Below are 22,400 nucleotides of genomic sequence, written 5' to 3' on the forward strand. Positions count from 1 at the left end.
AATTGGGGGTTGGGCGGGCAGGTGTAGAGCCGTCTCGGGCACGCTGTGGCCCGGCTCCAGGGGCAGGTGCACACAGCCTTGAGCTCTGGAGGGCGATCCCCTGGGAGGCTATGGATCTGGCTTTGTCAGCCAAGGTCAGAATCATCAGTCTGGATGAGTTCGCCTGGACAGTGTCCCGGCTTAGGGGAGAGCGGGGCAAGGAGGACAGACACGTGTCACATAACAAGAGCACAGGGGTCACACGTGGTAACCACCCCTCCCAGGGAAAGCTGGCTCTGCGAACCAGTTGTAAACACACCTGGTCCTGCAGCAGGGTGCCTCCGAAGGCCCAGACACAAGCGAAGACAAAATAGACTTCGTACACTTCTTTGGGGCTGTCGGAAGGTACGTTTTCCGGAGTCAACAAACATTCCAGAAGAGCACAAATCGTCTAAAGACCAAGAAACAGCCATTCATTTAGGGCAGCATATTTTTCCAACGATGGAGTACGTTCACAAGACATTAACAAATCCACTTCATCCTGAAGAGAGTGCACAACTGTTCCCAACTCTGTGATTTGTACATTGAGAGACAAGAATGACTGCCTCACGTTTCTGCATCGATGGTGGAACACCTTTGCCACTTTCAATCAAACTGATCTTCTAAGTAATAAACTATTAAATTAAATTCTTGAATTATCCAATTAATAATCACTGTAACAAATGGGAATACATATAAGCAAAAAAAATAATGATAATGGGGATACTATATATATATGTATGTATGTGTGTGTGTGTATGTGTGTGTGTATATATATATATATACTCTCCTTTTTATAAGTAGGGAGTCAGACCACACAGAGTATTCTACAGCCCTAACTTCCTACCTTCACAGTAGAAACTAAAGACATCATTTCTTCCCAGGAAGCGTCCTACATCATCAGGAATGAATGAATGAATGAATGAATAAAGGTCATTGGTGGGAGGGCTTTCTGAACTGTCTCCCTCCTGCTGTACATCTAGATACCCCGCTTTCCCCTATTGCTTCCGCAGCCGTCTTCCCACCTGTTGTCATAAATTTAGAAAGTCAACTGGCAGCCTTGGCCTGTGGCATTTTGTCGGACATCAGACTAAATTTAGCCTTGGACAAAGTGCTGTTCAGGAACTTGTTCTCCATACTCTCCAGGGGAACACCAATGTGCTCTGCTGGGGTGAAACACACCCCATGGTCAGGGTATCAGGTCAGTAATGAGGGGGGCGTGGCTGCTGCAAAGGCTGTTCCCATAGGAAATAATAATCAGTAATCACTGTGGTTTTGACCTAGTTCTCTATAGCACAAAACAGTTGTCATGAATTAGCTCCGTCACAGACCCTCCAAACTCTTGACCTCCTGCCCTGGCTGTTGGAGACAGCAACAGGTTCCTGTCAGTACCATGTGCCCAGCAACGCACGCTTTCACACAGCCCAGGAGGCCTGCCTTCCCTCCCAGCCCTGAACGGTGGCGAAAAGCCAGGGTGACATGGAGCAAGGATCCTGGAAATAGCTGGGAAAGGCTTTTAATTTTAATAAGTAACTGCCTGTTCTATTTTTCCATCTTCTCTCTTGATTGCCAGCATTTTATATTGTGTTATGTTTGCCAATTTAAAATCTTCTTTTTTTTTCTCCTAGAAGAAAACTCACCGATTTGTTATCAAGAAAAATAATGTTCAGCACGGAGGCTTTGCTATTTCTGAGTGGAAGCCATGCTGGTCGAAGGAACTGTTCAAATCGAAACAAAAAGACTGGAAGGTCTCAATGGTAAGTGATCCTTTGATCTGAACACTCTAATAACTTAGGATTTTTTTTCCATTTTCTCCCAAAGTACTTAGAACATATTTTGAGCTCCGTGTCAGCAATGACTAAAGTCATACTTCAGTGCATAATCTGAGTTACTGCACCTTACTGAACTTAAAGAAGTTTCATATGCCAGGAAACACAATACATTCATTTCTTAAAGCAGTCACTTTACGCTATTCTCTTTGAAGCCCATTTTTGTTTCAAATCCCTGTCGTTATAAGTCATCACAGAAAAGAGACTACAGTATAAAACAGCTAAAAAGGAGCTGAGGAGAAAATGCCATTTCTGACTACTACGAGAGGAGGATGCGAGAGCAAAAGTCATATTAATTCCTACGGCCTATTTTCACACGACTCTTGAACGAACAGGTTCACACCACAGAGAATCACACAGATACACAAGCCGACCCGGGAAAGAACACAACCAGGCTTCTTACAAGTACGACACCAGAGGAAGTCCAATTAGGCTGCCCGCATAATTAATTCATTATGAATGAATGCAGACCCGCCTCCAGAAACAAATTACACCTCAGATAATTACCGGTGAAGACCAGCCTTTACTTAATTGGTGTGTGAATTATCCCAGAACCTCAACTTTCTATTATGCTGCTGACTTTTTCTCATTTAGCTTCAAACAAATTTGGTAACATAGTAAGTTAATGGTAACAACATACTTTGAAAACAATTTTGCTCCTATAAGGCAAAAAAAAAAAAAAAGGTTTCTAATTATCAATCCTTTGTGAAGTTTTATAGCTATAAAAGGCAGGCGATCGTCCCTCATGCTGCGACTCAGATCACAGTCTTCATTTCTGTGTACTGTGAATTATTTCTATTTGCTTCCATGACAACGTATCATGCCCTTCACTCTTACCAGCCGTCTCACGAGTATTTAAAAATATTACCCCTGGAATAATGGCCTCTCATCTAGAGTGAGCTGCCTTTAGGAATGTTTTAGGGAGTGAAGAGGAGAAAAGAAGGAGAGGGGAGAGTGGTAGGCCGGTGGGTAACGACACCCATGGGATAGAGGCTAGAAGCTTTCTCGGTGGTCGGCATCTTTAATTACAGGGATATTTTGCAATAAAAATAAAAAAATACTGAACACCTTTTCTGGGCCAGTTATTTAGAATGGAGAAAAAGAAATAAGGCTGTTACCACTTTGTTCTTCATATTTTATGCAAATATACTTGGGAGGAATGCATGATTCAATACAGACATATTCAGCATCTGCTGTATGCTAGTCACTATATAAATCTTTGGAGATATAAAAGTAAGTACAAGGTGGCTTCGGCTCTCTAGTTCACAATCTTATGAAAGAGGCTACAAACCCAAACAATAATAGAAGGTGACAGGTGTGTGACGGGGTTTGCACAAAAGCCCTGGGGACCATGGGGGCTACAGAACGAGGGGTTGGAGAAACCTCAGCTCCAGAAATCTCTCCATCTTCTAGAAAGACCAAACCCTCCTTGGCCTTGATCAGCCCACTCCTGCCTCAGGACTAGGATGGCACACAACCTAACGGAAGACACACCTGCACCAGGCTGCTCTCGGGAATGGAGGTGATGGTTTTGAAGCTCGTCCTCAGCTTATCCAGGCACGCAGGCACGTACTTATCAAAAAGAATCGTTAAGTTGGCCTTTTCTGATTGATGCTGTCTTCTGTCGATCCAGCTGGCCACGTACCTGAGGAAGAACACAGCAAAGCGTTTCCCAAACCCTCCTGGGTTTGGAAAGCAGAACTTCTCCGGCTCAAAAGCACCCCCTCCACACAGCGTGGTGCAGCATTTCAGGGACACGTGTAGTGAGCTCATTCTATTTCTGAAGCTGCAAATATTTTAAAACGACCCTTTAAAATATGTAGAGGACTGAAACTTCCACATAGGGTGGGCTGCATTTATGAAAACAGCTTAGGATTTTACTAGATTAATCTTGGCATCGATTATCTATATACATAAAAGCCAAGTCACCAGAACGACAGAACAATGGAACGACCAGTCGCTATGACGTGCACTGCGTTGGCCAACCAGCCCTATCGGCACCCCACCCTGATTAGGGGCGGGGCTGGCTGGCCAACCTCCTGCGTCCCCTCCCCCTTGCTGGCCTGGCCCCGATGGCCCCCATCGGGGTGGGCCAGCCAGACCCCACCTGTGCATAAATTCATGCACCGGGCCTCTAGTTTAGTAATAGAAAATCAGTTAGAAATAAAAAGTTGAAAATTCCATATAAGGCTATTTCAAAGTGGATTTTTCCCCACTGGATTAAGGGTTGATAATGTGTTTCCAATACCTGGCTCTGAATTGGTATCTCATTCTTGGGTACATGCTTTTTTATCTGGAATTTATATGTTATTAATTTTGATACAGTATCTCTAACTTCTTCATAAAATAATACTTATGAATGAAACGAAGCATGGCTCTGTAGCATCCATAGTAGCATTCCTGGGGAGAAACTGTATGATGTTAAATGAAAATAACTGCTCAAAAAATTCTCATTCAAAAGGAAGCAGCGATAAGAAATACATTCAGCTGCCCGCAGAGAAGTCGTGAGGCCACAGCAATTACCAATATACCTTGTTTTAAGCAAGTCCGAGTTCACATTTTCAGTATCAGAAGAAACGAAGGCAAGATGATTAGCTTATAAAAGGCTCCCTTTGATTTTCACATGGTTTCACAATTTACACTCTTATTAGATTTACAAAATATGAACTGTCAAACTCTTTCAGGTCCAAGAGGAACGGTTTCAGTTGAAGTCCGGTTCATGATGATAACCTGAGAGAGCATATCTGGGTGACGGCGACAGTGGGCAGCACAGGACAAGGAAACAATGGACAATAGGTGCTAGCTACTGGGACCGAGGCCGGGAGGCCACACCTACCCTCAGCTGCTCATCCTACTGCACCAGCTGCCAGAGTGGAATCTGAGTGTCCAGAGCTTATTGTTGACGGGGAAGGGGCGGGGACTGTTGCAGGGGTGGCGAGCCCTCTTCCTGCCAAGGGCCATCTGGATACTTGTAACATCATTCTCAGGCCATACAAAATTCTCAACTTAAAAATTAGCCTTTTGTATGTGGTCAATAGTCGGGGTTTGAATCTGCCGTAGCGGACACAGCAGGAAGTCAGCAGAGCTCTCTCCAGTTGGCTCCTAAGAGCCAGCGTCAGGTTCTCTGTCATTCTCAGTGGCCTGGACAACTGTCAGAAGTTCCAAGGACACTGCTGATCAGCAGTGTATGTCGGTTATATATTTCTGAATCTTTATGTTTATGGGTATACAGCGCCCCAAAATGAAAGGATGGGGCTCTGGGGGTAGAAGATGACAAGCTCAGCCAATGCGGGGAGAGGATTAGGAAGACAAAGCCAAAAGGATATTTTCAGCTATGCCAGGGGGTGAACTGCGGAATGGTCATGGCACCTATGCCTGCAAGGACAAGACGGAAGGACTACGAGCGCCTGGAAGGGAAGAATCTTAGGGAGAGAGCTAAGAGGAGCTGTGACCTGCAGTTGAGGGACAGCCATCCCGATGTGACCCTGTGGGGAGGGAGCCAGGAGAATAAATAGCATGACCTCATCTCTCCTTCTCATTTCCTGCCAGGCTCCTCACTGGCCAAAGCAACCAGAAGCCACAGGGCCAGGAGCCCATTGGTGTGGCCCACACAGGACAGCCTGTGGGCACGAAGCACGGACTTGGAAAGCAGAGGGGCACAGAAGAACCAGACACAAAAACACACCAGTCCCAGCACCTGCTTGCTTGCAGAGCTCAGACACTGCACAGCACAGGGCTAGTGCTAAAGGAGGCAACGGGTGACCACCAGGATGGACCATGGGAACCGAGAGCATGTGAAGAGTAAGCAAGAGGACAATGAACCTGTTCTAAATCTTTAAAACAAAATCTTTAAAAGAATTGCCATGGCTCATGGATGCACATATGTGTACATACAAACACAAATATGCTCACTAAGTGATATATTTATATCTAAGCGCTCCATAGGCGCTCTTGTTATTTATTCACTTTTTCAACAAATACTGGTTTCTTAACATTTACAAGGTGTGAAGAGGATAATGTCCAACTGAAAATGACAAAGGCACACAGGTGTTAATTAGTTATCTCTAAATGAGTCTAATTAAGCAGCTTTAAATTTAATAACTAATACCTTCTTCAAAGGATCATATAAATGTTTAGTTCTTTTGAAAACTAAGGTTAAAAAAAAGAGAAATGTTCACAACAACAAAACCAAACACAACTAGATTTAAAAGTAGGTAAAGGACTGAAATAGTCATTTCTCCAAATAAAACATACAGATGGCCAAAAAGCACATGAAAAGATGCTCAACGTGAGTAATCATTATGAAAACGCAAATCAAAACCGAAATGAGATACCACTTCGTTCCCAATAGGATGGCTACCATAAAAAAAATAGAGAAAATGACAAGTTTCGGCGAGGACATGCAGACACTGGAGCCCTTGTGCACTGTTGGGAATGCAAAATGGTACAGCCACCATGGAAAACAGTATGGTAGCTCTTCTAAAAATAAAATTATAACTATCAAATGATCTCCTAGTTCCACTTGTGGCTATACCAGTATGTCCAGAATAATTAAAAGTAGGGATCAAAAGGATATCTGTATGCCCTGCTCATAGAAACATTATTTGCAACAGTCAAAGGATAGAAGCAGCCCGGCCGGGTGTAGCTCAGCAGTTGAGTATCAACCCAGGAAGCAAGAGGTCACCGATTCCATTCCCGGTCAGCACATATGCCCGGGTTACAGCTTGATCCCAAAAAGGCCCACGGGATCATTTGGTCTGGCCCTGCCAAGGCATTAGGGGTGAGTTAGTTAAATGTTTGACCAAACAGAGCAGGCTAATTTTTAAGTTGATAATTTTGTGTGGCCCATAAATGATAAGTATCCAGACGGCCCTTTGGCAGGAAAAACGTTCCCCACCCCTGTAATGGGTATGGGGCTTCAGTTTGGGATGACAGAAAAAGTCAAGGAGATGGTCGGTGGTGGTGGTTGTACAACAAAGTGAGTGTACTTAAAGCCACTGAACTGTACACTTAAAAAATGTAAAATGGTACATTTTATATTATGTATGTTTTACCACAGCCTTAAAAAAAAAAAAAAGCAGTACTCACAGATTCCAGCCCAAATCTTGTGGGTTCACATACAGAACACCAGCTCTGGAAACCGTGGCCGGGGTTGCTGTCCTTAAGTGATGGATCTCAAAGAGCAGCCTCATGGAGGGCGCCAGGGCTACGCGCTCGTTGCTGGCCAAGGTCAGCACCTGGGCAGAGCAGCACAGCACAGAGGAGGCCCTGTTACTCGGGAAAAGGGCGCTGCCAATTCCCCTTCCCAGCACAAAGTGCTTCCCTGCCCAGTGCCAAAGGCTATGCGCTCACTGTCCGGAGACCGAAGTGCGTACAGTCTGAAAAAAGATCTCAATTAAAGACCTCAGTTCATTCCAGCGGGAGCTCGCTGACCCCTGAGGAACAAACTTACCAATTCGGACTTACTGATGCCAACTCGAAATAACTGTGGTTAATTATTACTAAATATAAGACATTTGTCCGAAGTGTTGATTCCATGACAAGGCCTGAATTCCACAAAAATAAACCATCTTTAGAGTCTGAAATACCACAATTATCAATTTGCTATAGAAACTCATGCAAGTATGAAGATCTGAGACCTATATTATACGATAGACAATGTCTTAGTTCAGGAAGCAGTAATTACTGTTAATTTAGGGGGGGGTGTGACTAATTCTATTCTGTATTAATGATGATTTCTGATTTTTTTTTCTCCTGATAGATCTGGTGTTGCTTAAGTAGTATCTCACAGACCGATGCCATCACCCTTTGCTTTTGCTGGGAATGCTGGATTAACCATGGCAAACGCTTAGGAATGCATTTATATTCAGTCGGTAGCCATAGGAACTACTTAATTTCCAACTTGTCCCTTACAACCCACGCATTCCATCCTTAATCAAAGATAAGATGTAGTAATTTTATGCCTGGCTCTTTGAAAATGTTAAAATGTGTATGAGCTAAATTCTTGGATACGTTATCTCCTTATAAAGATGGTTAAATTTACACAGACAAGAAAAATGTATTCACTGAAATTCTTTACCAGTGACGTAAGAGAATTAGCAGGAAAGTGGCACTTATCAAAAGAGTAACTGCATAAAGAACATCAGGCTCCTGACTAAAAGCGAGTACTGAAATCCACAAGTGGATGCAACTCAATGGAGGTGTCATGTTTAGGGCTTAGCACTGAGGTGTTACCCACCTTGTTATCATCCATGACAGTATTTAGTGATTCAATCCACATGGGATCAATATCTCCATCCAGGACTATCCATTTTGGTCCATCCTGAATAAGATTTGCTTGTTCTCGCAGAATAGATGAGAAGAGCCCTATAAATGAAGAGTCAACAATCTTAACATGCTATATATAATGGAGTTGAGTGCTGTTTGTTTCCAAAATAAAACTGTATTTCTTCTAGTGGAAGCTCGTTCATGAAGTAAATAAATTCGCTGTGAATGTGTTGCCTCTCTCCGGAGGGCAGTGTGTAACACGTTTTGAGCCATACCTAGGCTGTCTAGACCAAAGGCAAGTTTCATTTCCTTTTCCATATAAGAAAAGGACAGAGAATGGTGAGACAGGCTTCTATACACAGAATCGCCGAGAAAGTCTTCTCTGAAGTGACGCTTGGCCAGACACTTCAATAACCTAAGGGAGGAGGCTGTGCAGATACTGTTAGTGCTGCAGACGGTGGGAACTTCAACCGTAAAGGCCCCTTGGTGGGAAGATGCTTGGCATGTTCCAAGAAGAGCAAGGAGGCCAAGGTTTATGGGTTATATATCGTAGGTTACGGCATGTGCAAGAAATGAGGTCAGAGATGGGGAAGGAGGATCTCCTCCCATAAGAACTGTGTAGGCCAGGGGTCCTCAAACTACGGCCCGCGGGCCACATGCAAATACAAATATTTTATTTGTTCCCATTTTGTTTTTTTTACTTCAAAATAAGATATGTGCAGTGCATAGGAATTTGTTCACAGTTTTTTTTAAAACTATAGTCCGGCCCTCCAACGGTCTGAGGGACAGTGAACTGGTCCCCTGTTTAAAAAGTTTGAGGACCCCTGGTGTAGGCCATGGATAAAGTTTGGAATCTAAGGATGATGGAACCCACTGGAAATGGCCAACAGAGAGCTAACATCCTGAAGAGCGACCTATGTCTGCTGTATGGAAAATGAACTGCAGGGAAACTGGCTGGACTCATGTGGTAGCTGCAGAGGAGGAGAAAGTACTGGGATATAATGTGTATTTTATATGCCTGCAGGATTTGCTGTTAAGCTGAAGGTAGGGTGTGAAAGGGAGAAAAGACCCAAGGATGATGCCAAGGATAGTGCATTTAAACAAATGAGAAGTAATAACAACAGATTTTAACAAAGGGGTCTGTTTGCCTGCAAATGCTTTCAAGGCAAGAAATACATCATTGAATTCTGTCCCTGGCACCCAGCACAGTGCCTGCCTGTAGCTCAGTCGGTGTCTTGCATCAGGTACTTTATAGACATTCCCTGAGGCATTTGAGTTGACTTGTTTCCTCGTTTACACGAGCCCTGACATAACTGATGTGGGACAAAATACACAGCTCTGAGCACAAACCTGTGGAATGCAAACCGACCCCTTATTCAAATCCAGCTTTAATTTACAGGTTATAAATGCTGCTGTATCTCCGGTAACGCAGACACATAAACAGTAAATCTACAACTATGACTAAAATTGACTTGAACTGAAAAATGGCTTTCAGGATAAAAATGAGAAATTTTTAGCACGTCAGAAGGGGAAACGCTACTTGCCATCTTTCCATTCTCGGGTGGTGTGATGTATGAAACCAAAGAGTTCATCTGTTGTCACAGCTTTAGGGTTTAAGTCATTCCAAATGGGTTTCTGTTTCATGTTAACATATGTTCGGTACAGTGTTCTCAAAATCTGAAGGGAAGAAGGAAGAAAAAGCTAAGAAAATTAATATTAATCTAAGCCAAATGGAAAGCAAAAGATTTCAGATATTTTCCGTATTCATTATGTTCCTAGATATTCTACGTGTACCATGACTGAGAAGGGAAGAAAATTTACATGCGCACATTTCATTACCATCTTGAACAACTTAATCCTACCCTCCTTAGCAACAGTTCACTGATTCCCTGAACAGCGTAGACTAGAGAAAGCCACTCTATCATGTGAGATTTTTAACCACAGTGCAAAGGGAAGGACTATTTATGTAAGCAAGTGTTCCTGTTCATGCTATTAAAATCCACTCTGCCTGTACTATTTAGATTGTGCTCAAAATTGAGCTTGCATCAGAATCGCTTAGAGCAAGCATGTCAAAGAAGCCCTGATCTAGACCGTGAGGAAAAGCAGCCTTGAGGATGAGAAATCGCAGGACAGGTGCTCACTGTGTGCCTGTTTAATTCATTGACACCTTCACCCAAATATCTGCCCCAACTACCCTTTTTGCTTTCTCCAAAAAGCCATGGGTTTTCTTTTAGATGTTTATCATCCTGATCTTCTCGCAGGGGTTTGAAGGACTGGCAGACAACTGCCAAATACTTGGGAATAATGAGGTGTTAAATAAAGTGGCCCCTGAGCCTGGGTGCTCTAGTTACATCAGCTTAAGTAAAGGCTGAAGAGAAGAGAATTCGTGAATAGATGAAAGCAACTGAATGTCTTAGGAATAGTAAGCTGACACTTTTAGAAACCATTAATCTACTGAAAATCATATAATTTAATTTTTCCTTCCTTAAGCCATAGTCAGCATCTGAAACTTACTCTAATAAAATAATTACAGGCCTTTCAGATATCAACTTTAATATTTCAATTACTACATTTTTCACTGGAAAGATCCCTATATAGGGCCTCCCTTTACAACTGTTCCATTCTGGGTTCAGATCCTAATACTGGCAAGGTCTCTATCCACCCATGCTCAGTCTCATATGCTCACTCTGATTTTCTTAGTCATTAGCTACTAAATATATTTATACTAAAGCACCCTAAATTAAAAATGCATGCATTTCTGCATATACTGTCTACCAGGACTGTCAGTAAGACCAAGCAAAATCAAGCAGTGAACGAAACATGGGAATAATACCCAAGGCAGGTATGTTACTCGAAAGTCTCTCAACATGTTAACTTTGGATAAAAGAACTCAGGCAGAATTCCATTATTGAAAGATGCATAAAATAGAACACCGCACATATAAATGAGTGAAGAAGATGCTAAATAGCTCATGTGATGTTCTATTTGTTACTCTGCTGGTCTCCAATACAGAGGAAAACAGTGTCCATTGGTCAAAGAACAGTATTAGAGTCTCAGATTACCTCTAATTATGGTGGACTTCACTGAAGGGAACCCCTAAGTAGAACTAAAAAGAGCTCCCCCTCCCCCCCAAAAAACAGTGTTCTTCCCAAGGCTGAAAGCTCACAGGCACTCACTGTACCTGACTCTTCCCGGTGCCCGCATTTCCAACCACAAAGACGGAGTGCCGCACGGCCAACAGCTCCTCCAGCTGGACCACCTGCAGACCAAACAGCCATCACTGGTTTCCTTTCAGGAGTTTGTGGTTAAAAACAAACAAAACGCTACCCATTTTTACCCAATTCTTTCCTTACAATCGAAGTCAGTCCCCACTGACAACATTATACAGGCTGGGGCAAAAGTAGGTTTACAGCTGTGAGTACAGAAAACACAGAGTTTATTCTTGTATTAATTGTTATGAATGACTGTATTATTTCTCCATTGGAACACCGCTGCTCAGTGAATCCCTTTCACAGGCAGAGGGAAGTACAGTGGGACTGGGACACGGCAGGGGCTGCTTACACACTCGGTGACTTCACGTTCCTGCACAAAACAGTGCCCGGCCAATCATCATCTGCCTCTGAGTAATGACTTATATCCTTTAAAACAGCAGTGTGGAACCTTATAAGTAACCATCTGGATATTTATAACATCATCACGGGCCATACAAAATTATTAACTTGAAAATTAGCCTGCTATATTTGGTCAAACTCACCCCTAATGCCTTGGCAGGGCCAGAACAAATGATTTCTGGAGCCTTATACGGCCTGCGGGTTGGATGTTCCCTATCCCTGCTCTACTAGTAAAACATCTAAAACCGACACTCTATGTAATTTAACATCCATGCACTCATTATACCCAACTTGAACACACACATGCACAAGCCTTTAATAAGTCAGAGGGTGTTATACATGCAGAACTATCTCCCCATTAAAACATGTACTTATGGTTTTACTCCTAATTTTCTCTAAACTGGAGAGAAAAGAGCAAAACTGATTTTTGATGGATGCCACCAAGAAGGAGCAAGGAGTTTTATAAACGAATAAAAAGCCTGCTTACATTTAAAACCAAGACTTAATCATATGTGTGTTTTCATCTTCTTAGAGGCTGGGATGACAGACTAGTTATATTCATTTTAGTAAAGATTGCCATATTAGAATGCCTTACAGTGTATGGTAAGGTCATATTGAGGTTAGGGTAACATGTAAATCGAAGTCTTGGTTCAGTGTCACTTAACCACGGGGTTGTCACCACACATCCCAGGGGCTCCAGGACAAGGAAAGGCTCCTGTACTTTGAGGATGAAGCTCTCCTCGGGCTGCAGGCGGAGCTCCAGGGTGGACTGCCTGACCATCTGCTCCAAGTGCGGCGCCCTCCTCCGGGGCACGTCCAGGGCTGGAAACAGGTCGCCAACCAGGCCCAGAAACACGGGGATGTCGTCGGTCACTATTTTAGGCATATTGAAGTCCCTTAATGCTCTCATGAGGACCTAGAAAAGAGAATAGAAGACACTTTATTTAAGAAGCCAACGCAATGTCTAACAAACACCTACATAGCTAAAGATGTTGTTGCTGCAAGGTCACATGTCAGAACATGAGAAGGCTCTGCTGATACTGTGGACAACCTCAAGGAGGCTCTCTCTGTTCCATCCCTACCAGTGATGTGCTCTGATCCTGAGAAAGGGCCTGGGCCCTTCTTTCCTTAACCCTCAAACTCCAGCATATAAATGAACCAGGCCCATCAGATCATTTTCCTCAAAGTGCTCAGAGAACCCCAGAAGAATAAACTCAGCCATTTTCAGCTTGGGCTTTTGTTCTCTACTTGCTGAAAACCAAAAAGGGATCTCGATTTTCAAAGCAGTTAACTTGAACATCGAGATGATTTGTACAGAAAGAGGCAAGCATTTTAACAACAATAGCATAGCAAGAGAACAAATAAAGTCAAGAAAATCCTGACCCCATCGTGAACTGTGACTGAGAGAAGAGGGAGATTGGAAAAAAGAATGTAGAAAAATCACATCATATCCTTTCACATTAAAAAAAAAAAAAAACCCTCATAGGATAGATCTACTTTTTCAACTTCTCATTTACTGTAAGTATACAGAGTGCTGTATATCCACGATCTCACTTCTTATTTAATACAGAAAAATGGATATGTGGCTGTAACTGTTCCTTCCTGGGAGAGACAATGCCCTAGCAGCTCCGAATAACCAACGAAGCACTGCCCTGATGTCAGGGGACCAACCTTCCCGCGCCATTCTTCACGTCCATCTGGTACCCTATGAAATGGACATGCCTTCTCCCCTTAGATTATGTTTTTACTGACTTTTTCAGGATTAATACCCGGGATTAATCAGATTTTCTAAATGTTCCTCAGAGGAAATCAAACAGCGATGACTGGAATATTTGATTATGACCGCCAAAATATTATTTGTAGCTGACATTTCAAAAGCACTTGTACAATCACATTTTCTTTCCTACACTCCCATCCTTTAGTCAAGAATACCTGTGATCTTTATTATAACGTCAGAAATGCCAGTCCTCGAAATGTCCTCCATTAAAAATACATGCTATGTTTTTAAAGGTCGTGCTATGCGTGACCCGCCACCCAGGGACACCCTGTCATTGTATGAAGCCATTTGGCTACGCACTCCACAGAATCCCATTGGCATTGCATCACCTGATCTTCGGGTCTATTTTTATCTCCTCGTTTCAGGGAGCCAGCGACAACCAAGACAGATTTAACAGCACGAAGTCCCCAATCATAATGATCCTAAAATCAAAACACAGGCAAATGTTCTCAGCAACTGTACGAGGGGGTAAGATTCTTGTTGCAGAAGTAAAGGCTGAAAGCTAAAAGGGTCTGGATAAGTACATGCTTTGACCACGTGAAGTACTATTTCCCCCTTCTTTCCAATTGTGAAAATCATGTCCCTTCAGCTTCTTCCTGCTTCTTTAACCTGACTCTCTGCCTCTGTCAGCAACTTTTGTCTTCCCACAGCATTTCGTGGCCGCATTTGCCCGAGGCTCCATCCACCTCCCTTTGCTCTTCTCTCAATAGACTTGCTGACTCAGGAGTTCACCCACTTCCATTTTCACCTCCATCCACAGGCGCATGTGCCCAAGTTGTGCAGACAGCCTTGCTAGTCCCTCCCCACCCCCACCCCCACCCCCAGCCCGAGGTCTTGGATTGCCCTCCTTATTCTACCGCTTCATCTCTCCAATGCTCCGGCCCTCACGATGGCACTTAACACAGTCAAAACGGATTCAATAAAATCCCGTTATAAACCAGTACCGCTTACTCCCAAGGAAGATTCTTTTCACAGGCTCTGAGCTTCTGGAGAACAGAGCCTGTATTCTATTCGCTTCTGTCTTCTAGGTCCTGGCACGGTGCCCTGCACAGGGCAGGTGCTCAGTCAAGGTAAGTGAACGAAATGATTATCCAGAACCGGCCTTCTGCCTCCCCACCACAATCCACACAGCAGCAACACTCCTCTCACATGTCTCTCAGCGGTGCCTGTGCGGAACTCAACCCCACCAAGCCTCAGGGTCCCCATCTGTAAAAAGGCAGATGAAAGTATCTACCCACTTTACAAGGTGTGGTCAAGTAAAACGAGTCAGTGCTGTGTGGTCAGACATACAGTATATACAGGTATAAGAACAAGCCCTTCAATCCACTAGTGGGGAATGAAGTCAGGTTAGTGGGGTCTTGGCCATCAATTCTGTCAGTTATAAAACAAAACAGAACGGCATGAAGACTATCAGAGTGCACTGCAGATGACAAAGGCAAGAAGTGTCTGGTGAAAATTTTTGTTTCAGTTGTGCACACATGTGAGTATGCCAAGCCTCAAGTGAAAAAGCATTTTTTACTGTGGGCCCTGGTAAAAATCGTTTGGAAGCTACTGATGGAGAAGTAGACTGAGGCTTGAGGAAGGAAGGAGACGGGGGAAGAAGTAGAGTTTGGAGGCCAGGGTTACTGGGGCAGGGGCTAAGTCACTGAAGCAACAATATTAATGAAGAGGATATAGGAGAAATTATGCACATGAAGATTTAGTGACTCCCCCAAACATTTAATTAAGCCTTACAAGCAACTGCTAACTAAATCTTCACCATTGTCCTTATGTGTTTTTGTTTTTTTGGTTATATATATATATTTTTTGATCAAAAAATGTCCACTGGCTCTTTTACAATCCATCCCTCCAGCTTAAAAAATTATCAGTGAACTGAGCTCCTAACGCAGCACTTCTGTCCCGGACAGATTTGTCTGCCTCATCTCACCCACGACATTTCTCTGAGATGGGAACTCTCTCCTTGACTGTTCTGCCTCTCCTCCCCACATCGTCCTCTTCTAATTGGCTGGAGGTGTCCTAGAAAGGATTAGCAAGAACTAAATTCAAATCCTGCTCCCACCACTTGTTGGCTGTGGACTTTGGACAGGTTATTTTACTCCATTTCCTCTTCTGTAAAATAGAATGAATAATGCCAAAGTCATAAACCTCTTGTAAAGATCTAAAAAGCTAACACATGCTAACTATTCAATAAACATTAGTTCTTTTCTTCCTTGAAACTATGATAATCTTTTCACTCACTACTGTATTCCAATTTTTATTTCATGTAAATTGAGTCTCTCCTATGTAAGTTCTTTGAAGTCATAAATCTGAGTGTTTGTTTCATTTTTTTCTGAGTCTCAGTCCCTTCCTTATCATAAAAAATAAGTATATTATCTTGGATACAGTAGATGCTCACTAAATATTTAAATATCACTACTAGACATGAATATGGTTGCAACTCCATGCTTCCCGAGGTCAATGACATTTTTTCTTCTGAGTGTTTCCCATTATAAAATTAAAATGGACTCACTGAACAAAAAGATGTTACAAACAAGAATAAGGAGGAAAATAAAAAAATACCACAATCTTACCATCCAGAGACAAATGTTAAAAACCACAGATATTTTCCAGTTACTTTATATGTATATGAAACACATAGCATAATATAAAATACACGCAAATTATATATTACATCTACAGTTTGATATGCTGGAGGGTCTTTTTCGCATATAGCATTGCCATAAACATTGGTCTATATTATTACATTTATTGTAATTTCCCCCCCAGAATGTAAACTAACAGTTATTAAAATGACAACATGAATTTCTCGGATTCTAAATTTCACCAATACCTTTATCCTGGAATGGCTTTGAAATAATGTCACCAGGAATTAATGAAAGGTCAAAGGGCCAAAGTCAAAGGGGGCCCAAGAGCTGAGTTTAAAAATAATGATGCTGAAACGTGTCATCTTTGTGACATATCAGCAACTTCAGTGAAATGGCAAGAAGTTGATGACTAGAGACTAGAAAATACTTAAGTCTGACCCATTTCAGAGACGGGGGTATTGTAGAGCAAAAGTTAAAAAAAACAAAAAGCAAGCTCTACTCTCAGATAAAGGAATACCAGCAAATGAGAAAATGTCAATGGGACATTTCCTGAGGAGTTCTCCAGAAAATCAGGTTTACCCGACTCCCATGGACAAGAATATTCTCACCAACCAAGGGAGACATCATCAACGTCCATTTATAATTATAACAGTGGTCAAGTTTAAAGAAAATCACATAGCTCATTGACAAAAGCTTTATTAGCTACAAATTAAACACGAGACTTACGACGTCTCAAGTTTAATTTCAGAAAAAAACATTAAGAATTGTAAAATACAGATTTTCAAAATTTTACAGAAAATATAAACGTATTTCTAAATGTCTAACTAATTTGAACGATAAATGACACAGCGTCTGTGTTTCAAAAGCAGTTTCAAGGGGATATAAAAGCCCAGAAAACGTAACACAAGGCCCTTCACCTGCTTGGAGAGGAGCTCCCTGCAGAGCGTGTACAATGTGATGAACTTGCGGGCTAACGCGCGTGCATCCACGAAACCTTCAGCAACTAACATGATTTCACAGATCAGCTCAATGTCGGGGGCCACCATGGCACAGGGTCTGCGAAGTAAATATGAAATTTAGTTTTTAAATGTGGTAAGGTAGTAAGTACAAATTGCTGAAATCAAGTGGTTAATTTGTACCAACATTCTAAACCACTCGCAAGCAGGTCACAATTACCTCTGTCAACCACAGCTAACAAGACCCTTCACTTCAACTAAAAATATATATATATTAGTTACTGGATACATACTTCTAGATGGCAGTCTGAAAAAGGCAGAAGCATAGGTGTAGTGTTTGCTGATTTGCTTGGAATAAATTCAAGAAGAAATAAAAAATCTGAATAATTCCATATCTATTAAAGAAACTGAATTTATCACTAAAAAGATTCTCACATAGGAAAATCTAGGTTTAGATGGCTTCGTTGATTTTAAGTCTATTAGATATTTAAGAGGTAAACAATACCAATCCTATAAAAACGCTTAATAACAAATAGAGAAGACAGGAAGATTAGCCAATTCATTGCAGGAGGTCACCATTACTCTGATGCCAAAACCAGATGAAGATATTACAAGAAAAGACACTACAGACCACTATCCAACATAGCATAGATTTTTAAATTTTTAACAAAATAATAGCATATTGAATCCATCAATCTATATAAAAATAATATCTCCTGACCAAGTGAAGTTTATCACAGGAATTAATATTGACTTGCTTAGCATTTGAAAAAATCAATATAATTCAGCACATTAACAGAAAAAAAGAAAACCTGTATGAAAACTACAAAAAAAAAAACTTCTAGAAAAACACACAGTTGGAAATTTTTGCAACCTGGGACTAACCAAACTTTCCTGACTGTGAGAGGAAAATTATAAAACAACCTGATAAATACTTCATTGAATTTAAAACTTCCATCTTTGAGGAACACCACTAAGAAAATGAAAATGTGAGCTACAAATTGAGAGAAAGACATCTGCAATATATGTATTTAATAAAGAAATTGTACCCAGAACACAGCACTTCCCAAAAGATGGCAAGGGAACGGCCGGTTCCATGAAAAGATGTGCAACAGCATTAGCCCTCGTGGAAACGCGAGCAAAGCCCACAATGGCAAACCACCACATATCCTTCAGACTGACTGAAACCCCAAATCCTGACAAGAATGTAGAACAAATGTAAAATGCTACCACCATCTTGGAAAACAGATCGGCAAATTCTAATAAAGTTAACGTACATTTGCCATGTGACTTAGCAATTCAATGCACAGACCTTTGCCCAGAAGAAAACTTATGTTCACACAAAGATTGTACAAGGAAGTTCACAGCAGTTTTATTCAAAATAGTCCCCAACTAGAAACAACCCAGATGTCGATCAAGCGGTGACTGGATAAATAAACTATAGTACGTGCACACGGGAGAATACTCATCAGCAACAGAAAGGACAAACTATTGGTACGCTCTAACTTGGAAGAATCCCAAAACCATGATGTTCAAGGAAAGAATACAACACAAGTATATGCTGTATGGTTTCATGGACATGAACTCTAGGAAAGACAGGCTGAACCTAAAGTCACAGAAAGCACATCAGTGGTGTGGGGATGAACCTCAAAGGGCACGAGAGAACTTCAGGTGGTTGGAAATATTCCATTTCTTGATTGTGGTGGTGTTTCTGCCAACTATACACTTAAATTGGAGCACTTATTGTATGGAATTATACCTGAATGAAGTTGGTTTAAAATATGAGGTAACTGGTTCAAAGGCAATGTATTGCACAGGCCCTCTGAGAGACTGCTAAGAGGTGTATCTATTGGCGAGTATTTTTGGAAAGGAGGTCATTAATAGGCCTTATAATCATTCACCAAGGAATTCTACGCGTTGCAATCTATTCTGTGTGATAGTCAGAAATGAGGATAACTCTTTATGCAAAGAGAGGTTTATAGCCTGTTGTTTTAGGATCATAAAAAACTAGAAAAAAACAAAAACAAAAAAAACCAACCCCACAAACCCTGTATGTCCAGGGGATGGTTAAGAAAAGTCTGAACAAGCCAGGAGAGAGACTGTTTTGGAGCTACATAAAATGGCCTTTCCAGAGCATATTCAATACTATGATAAACTACTTGTGTCAAGATATTAAGAACTAAATAAAAATCATGTCTAACCTACTATCTTCACTCCATAAAATACAAATTATAAGAGAGAGTAGAAAAAAAATATCACCATCATTATTTCTGGGTAGTGAAGCCGTAATTTTTTTATTCTTTTCTGTATTTTCCAAATAGTCTATCACTTGTGAAAATTATGTTTATAATAAAAATATCACTACACAAAATCTAGTATTAAATGTTCAAATGTACCATGACTTTTAAGGAATGATTTTGGGTCCGGTTTCGTATTTCAAAAGCGTTCATTTTTCATGGAGAAAGTTCTCTCCATAAAGTAATCCCTAAGAGGGAACAAGGGGCTTTCCACAGTCTCAAGTAAAAATACATCACTGAACAGTGCAAACCAGCAACGTTAGGTGGCATGAGAGCTCCAGATGCTAAACCGCAAGCGTAACACTTGCCTGAAAAGAGCTTTGAGATTTTCCGGCAATTCGGCTCGACCAGCATATCCCGGGTTCATGGTAATAAATATTCCAACTGATGGCTTCAGGGTGATAGCTTCCCCGAGAAATACAAATCTGCCATAAGAAGAATGTTGATGAAATTAAACGTGTTCACTGAATATGAATGCACATTGACAAATGCAAGCCACTGGCAAATGCAAACATTATTAGGAAGCTGTTTATTCTGTGTAATTTTCTTTAAAATTCACCAGCATACATATTTTGAATATGCTCTGAAGCATGTTTATTAAAAATGCACTCCGTCTCCGCCAAAGGAACCACAGGTCTGGGAAGTATTCTTTCCTATTTTAGCATAGCCATACAAAGCTAGAATGTAAAAATGAGAACTTGACTACTTTAACAGTTAATAAAAGGTGAGGCCATTTTTGCCTTCCAATGTGGGCTGCAATTTTTTGAATGAGACACTGCACAGATAGAAGATGCCTGTGTTAAGAGGAGAGAGGATCTTCTTGCTCAGTCTTTATTTTGTCTATTTGCTCATCCTCGCTCTCCTTTCTTCTCTCCCTCTATTCCTCTCTTCTTCCCTTTTACAACAAATACCCACTGACAACAACAGAGGTAGAATAGTGACAGCTAGCTCTGGAGCCAGACTGCGAGGATTCAGAGACCAGCTATATCACTTTAGGCATGTTCCAATTCCCTCATCTAATTTAAAAAAGGGATAATAATGTCCCCCACCTCCTTGGATTATATGAGGATTAAGAGATGATGGATATAAGTGGCTAAGAGCACAGTGCTTAGGACATGGTACATACTCAACAGATGGTAGCTCTGGCTACTGCTGTTATCAGCACTGGAAGACACTGGAGAAGCAGTGAAAGATTTTCAGCAGTATTTGCAAGGGCCCAGAGGCTGCTGAGGGCCAGGGCAATGGAATGGCAAAGGGCTAGAAGAGTCAAATTGAAGGATAAGTAGAAGGGAAGTTTCACATGAAGTAAATGAGACAAGGTATAAGGCTGTTCTTGTTGAGACTAGTTAAGGAGCCAGGCCTACAATATAGAATGAGGAGGGAAAAGAGCCACAATTTTTAGGACTATGAGTTTCTTAGGTGCTTAGAAAATTAAGAGAAGGTAGATTATGGATAGCCAAGGTAAGAACGGAGAAATCTTTATTCCTAGAATATCCGACAGAGGGCCAGGAGGGCTTCTTGCAGAAAGAGAGGTGGCTAATGGTCAGTGGAGGAATAACCACAAGTCACAGGTATGGACCTCGAGAGGGTAGAGCCAGCAAGATGCTGAAGACTCTGAGGGGAAGGCATGGTCCCAACTCTTAAATCCTCAGTGTCAACAGACCTTAATAAAACACATGAAATCACAAAGGAGCCAGCCATCTCCAGATGGAGTAGCACGAAGATGGACAGGTACAATGCATATGTATGCAGACCTGGAGACACGGGAGGCTATCAAGAGGAATGGGGCAGTGTTCAGAAATCCTTGCATGCGTCACTTATATAAATCTCCATAAGGAAAGATGGCTTCCAATGACATCTGGGTTACATCAAATAATAAGATTTTAACTAAAAGTTCAATCAACTTGTCAGGGAATAAAAGAGGCAAGAACCTAACTTCTCTCACATGGCATTAGAGTAGGATTCTGGTATCTCAGAGCCACATGGTGGAGGGCTGGGAGGTGTTCTAGAAGGTGGAAGTATGCAGCTGTAATTATGATAATAACTGAAAACTTCACATTAAGTTCACAGGTTTAAGGGGCTAGATCATCTTTCCTTGATGGGGAAACGGAAATGTTCTTACCTGAGCAAAATACCCTAAAACATAGGGGGTGACTGGGCAGGTCAGATAATTGAGATTTACATTATGTACTGTATACCAAAAATGTTATAATGAAAATCACAACTGTGTACTATAATTATTTCTCAAATTAAGCCATCAAATCAACTCCTGTTGTCTTTTATCTCTTGGGATGTGGCATCGTGTTGAGAAGTGGTTAGGTTCTGGATATATTTGGAAAGTTTGTGGCCCAAGTCACTCGAAGAAAATGAGGCTATAATCTACTGGGATGGGGCAACTGACAAAGCAGGTGTTGGTGGAAAGACCAGAATTTCTACTTTGAATATATTAAAGATGAGAGGACTATGAGACATCAAATGGAGTCTTGAGATGCCCCAACAGGCATTGCCTATGTAAGTCGTCTAGATGTCGGAGAAACGAGGTCTGGGCAGCTGGTAGCCAGCAGCACACGGGTGGTATTGAAGGTCATGTGACTGGATGAAATCACCAAGGGAAGAAGCATATATATATATAGAGAGAGAGTGAAGTCTAAAGATGGGGCCAGTGGCACCCTGAATTAATAGGTCATGAAATAACAGTATTAAAAAGTAGCTATCTGTGGTACATCTACACAATGGAATACTATGCTGCAGTAAAAAAGAAGGAACTCTTGTTTTTTGCAATAGCTTGGATGGAACTGGAGAGCATTATGCTAAGTGAAATAAGCCAGTCAACTGAAAAAGTAGAAAAATATAAAATTTAGCCCTCGCTGATGTGGCTCAGTAGCTGAGTGTAGATCCAAGAACCAAGAGGTTACAGTTCGATTCCTGGTCAGGCCACATGCCCGGGTTGTGGGCTTGATCCCCAGTAGGGGGTGTGCAGGAGGCAACCAATTATGATGTTTCTCTCTCATCATTGTTCCTATCTCTATCCCTCACCCTTTCTCTCCCTCTAAAAATCCA

The 22,400-nt window shown here is 41.7% G+C and overlaps 1 protein-coding gene across 1 annotated transcript in view; it reads right to left on the bottom strand.

The window, feature by feature from the left end:
* The window catches only part of DNAH11 (dynein, axonemal, heavy chain 11), a 198,265-nt gene that overhangs the window by 104,696 nt on the left and 71,169 nt on the right, over positions 1-22,400 (bottom strand). Inside the window, exons 35-44 of the mRNA XM_015558132.1 lie at positions 19,649-19,765; positions 17,005-17,143; positions 13,832-13,924; positions 12,447-12,641; positions 11,296-11,373; positions 9,658-9,791; positions 8,086-8,239; positions 6,936-7,084; positions 3,342-3,492; positions 299-430 (exon numbers count right to left, since the gene is read on the bottom strand). Coding sequence (XP_015413618.1) covers positions 299-430; positions 3,342-3,492; positions 6,936-7,084; positions 8,086-8,239; positions 9,658-9,791; positions 11,296-11,373; positions 12,447-12,641; positions 13,832-13,924; positions 17,005-17,143; positions 19,649-19,765 — 1,342 coding nt within the window. The remainder of the gene's footprint in view (positions 1-298; positions 431-3,341; positions 3,493-6,935; positions 7,085-8,085; positions 8,240-9,657; positions 9,792-11,295; positions 11,374-12,446; positions 12,642-13,831; positions 13,925-17,004; positions 17,144-19,648; positions 19,766-22,400) is intronic.

This window comes from Myotis davidii, unplaced genomic scaffold (genome assembly GCF_000327345.1).
Source record: "Myotis davidii unplaced genomic scaffold, ASM32734v1 scaffold168, whole genome shotgun sequence".
In the NCBI taxonomy this organism is placed as follows: domain Eukaryota; kingdom Metazoa; phylum Chordata; class Mammalia; order Chiroptera; family Vespertilionidae; genus Myotis; species Myotis davidii.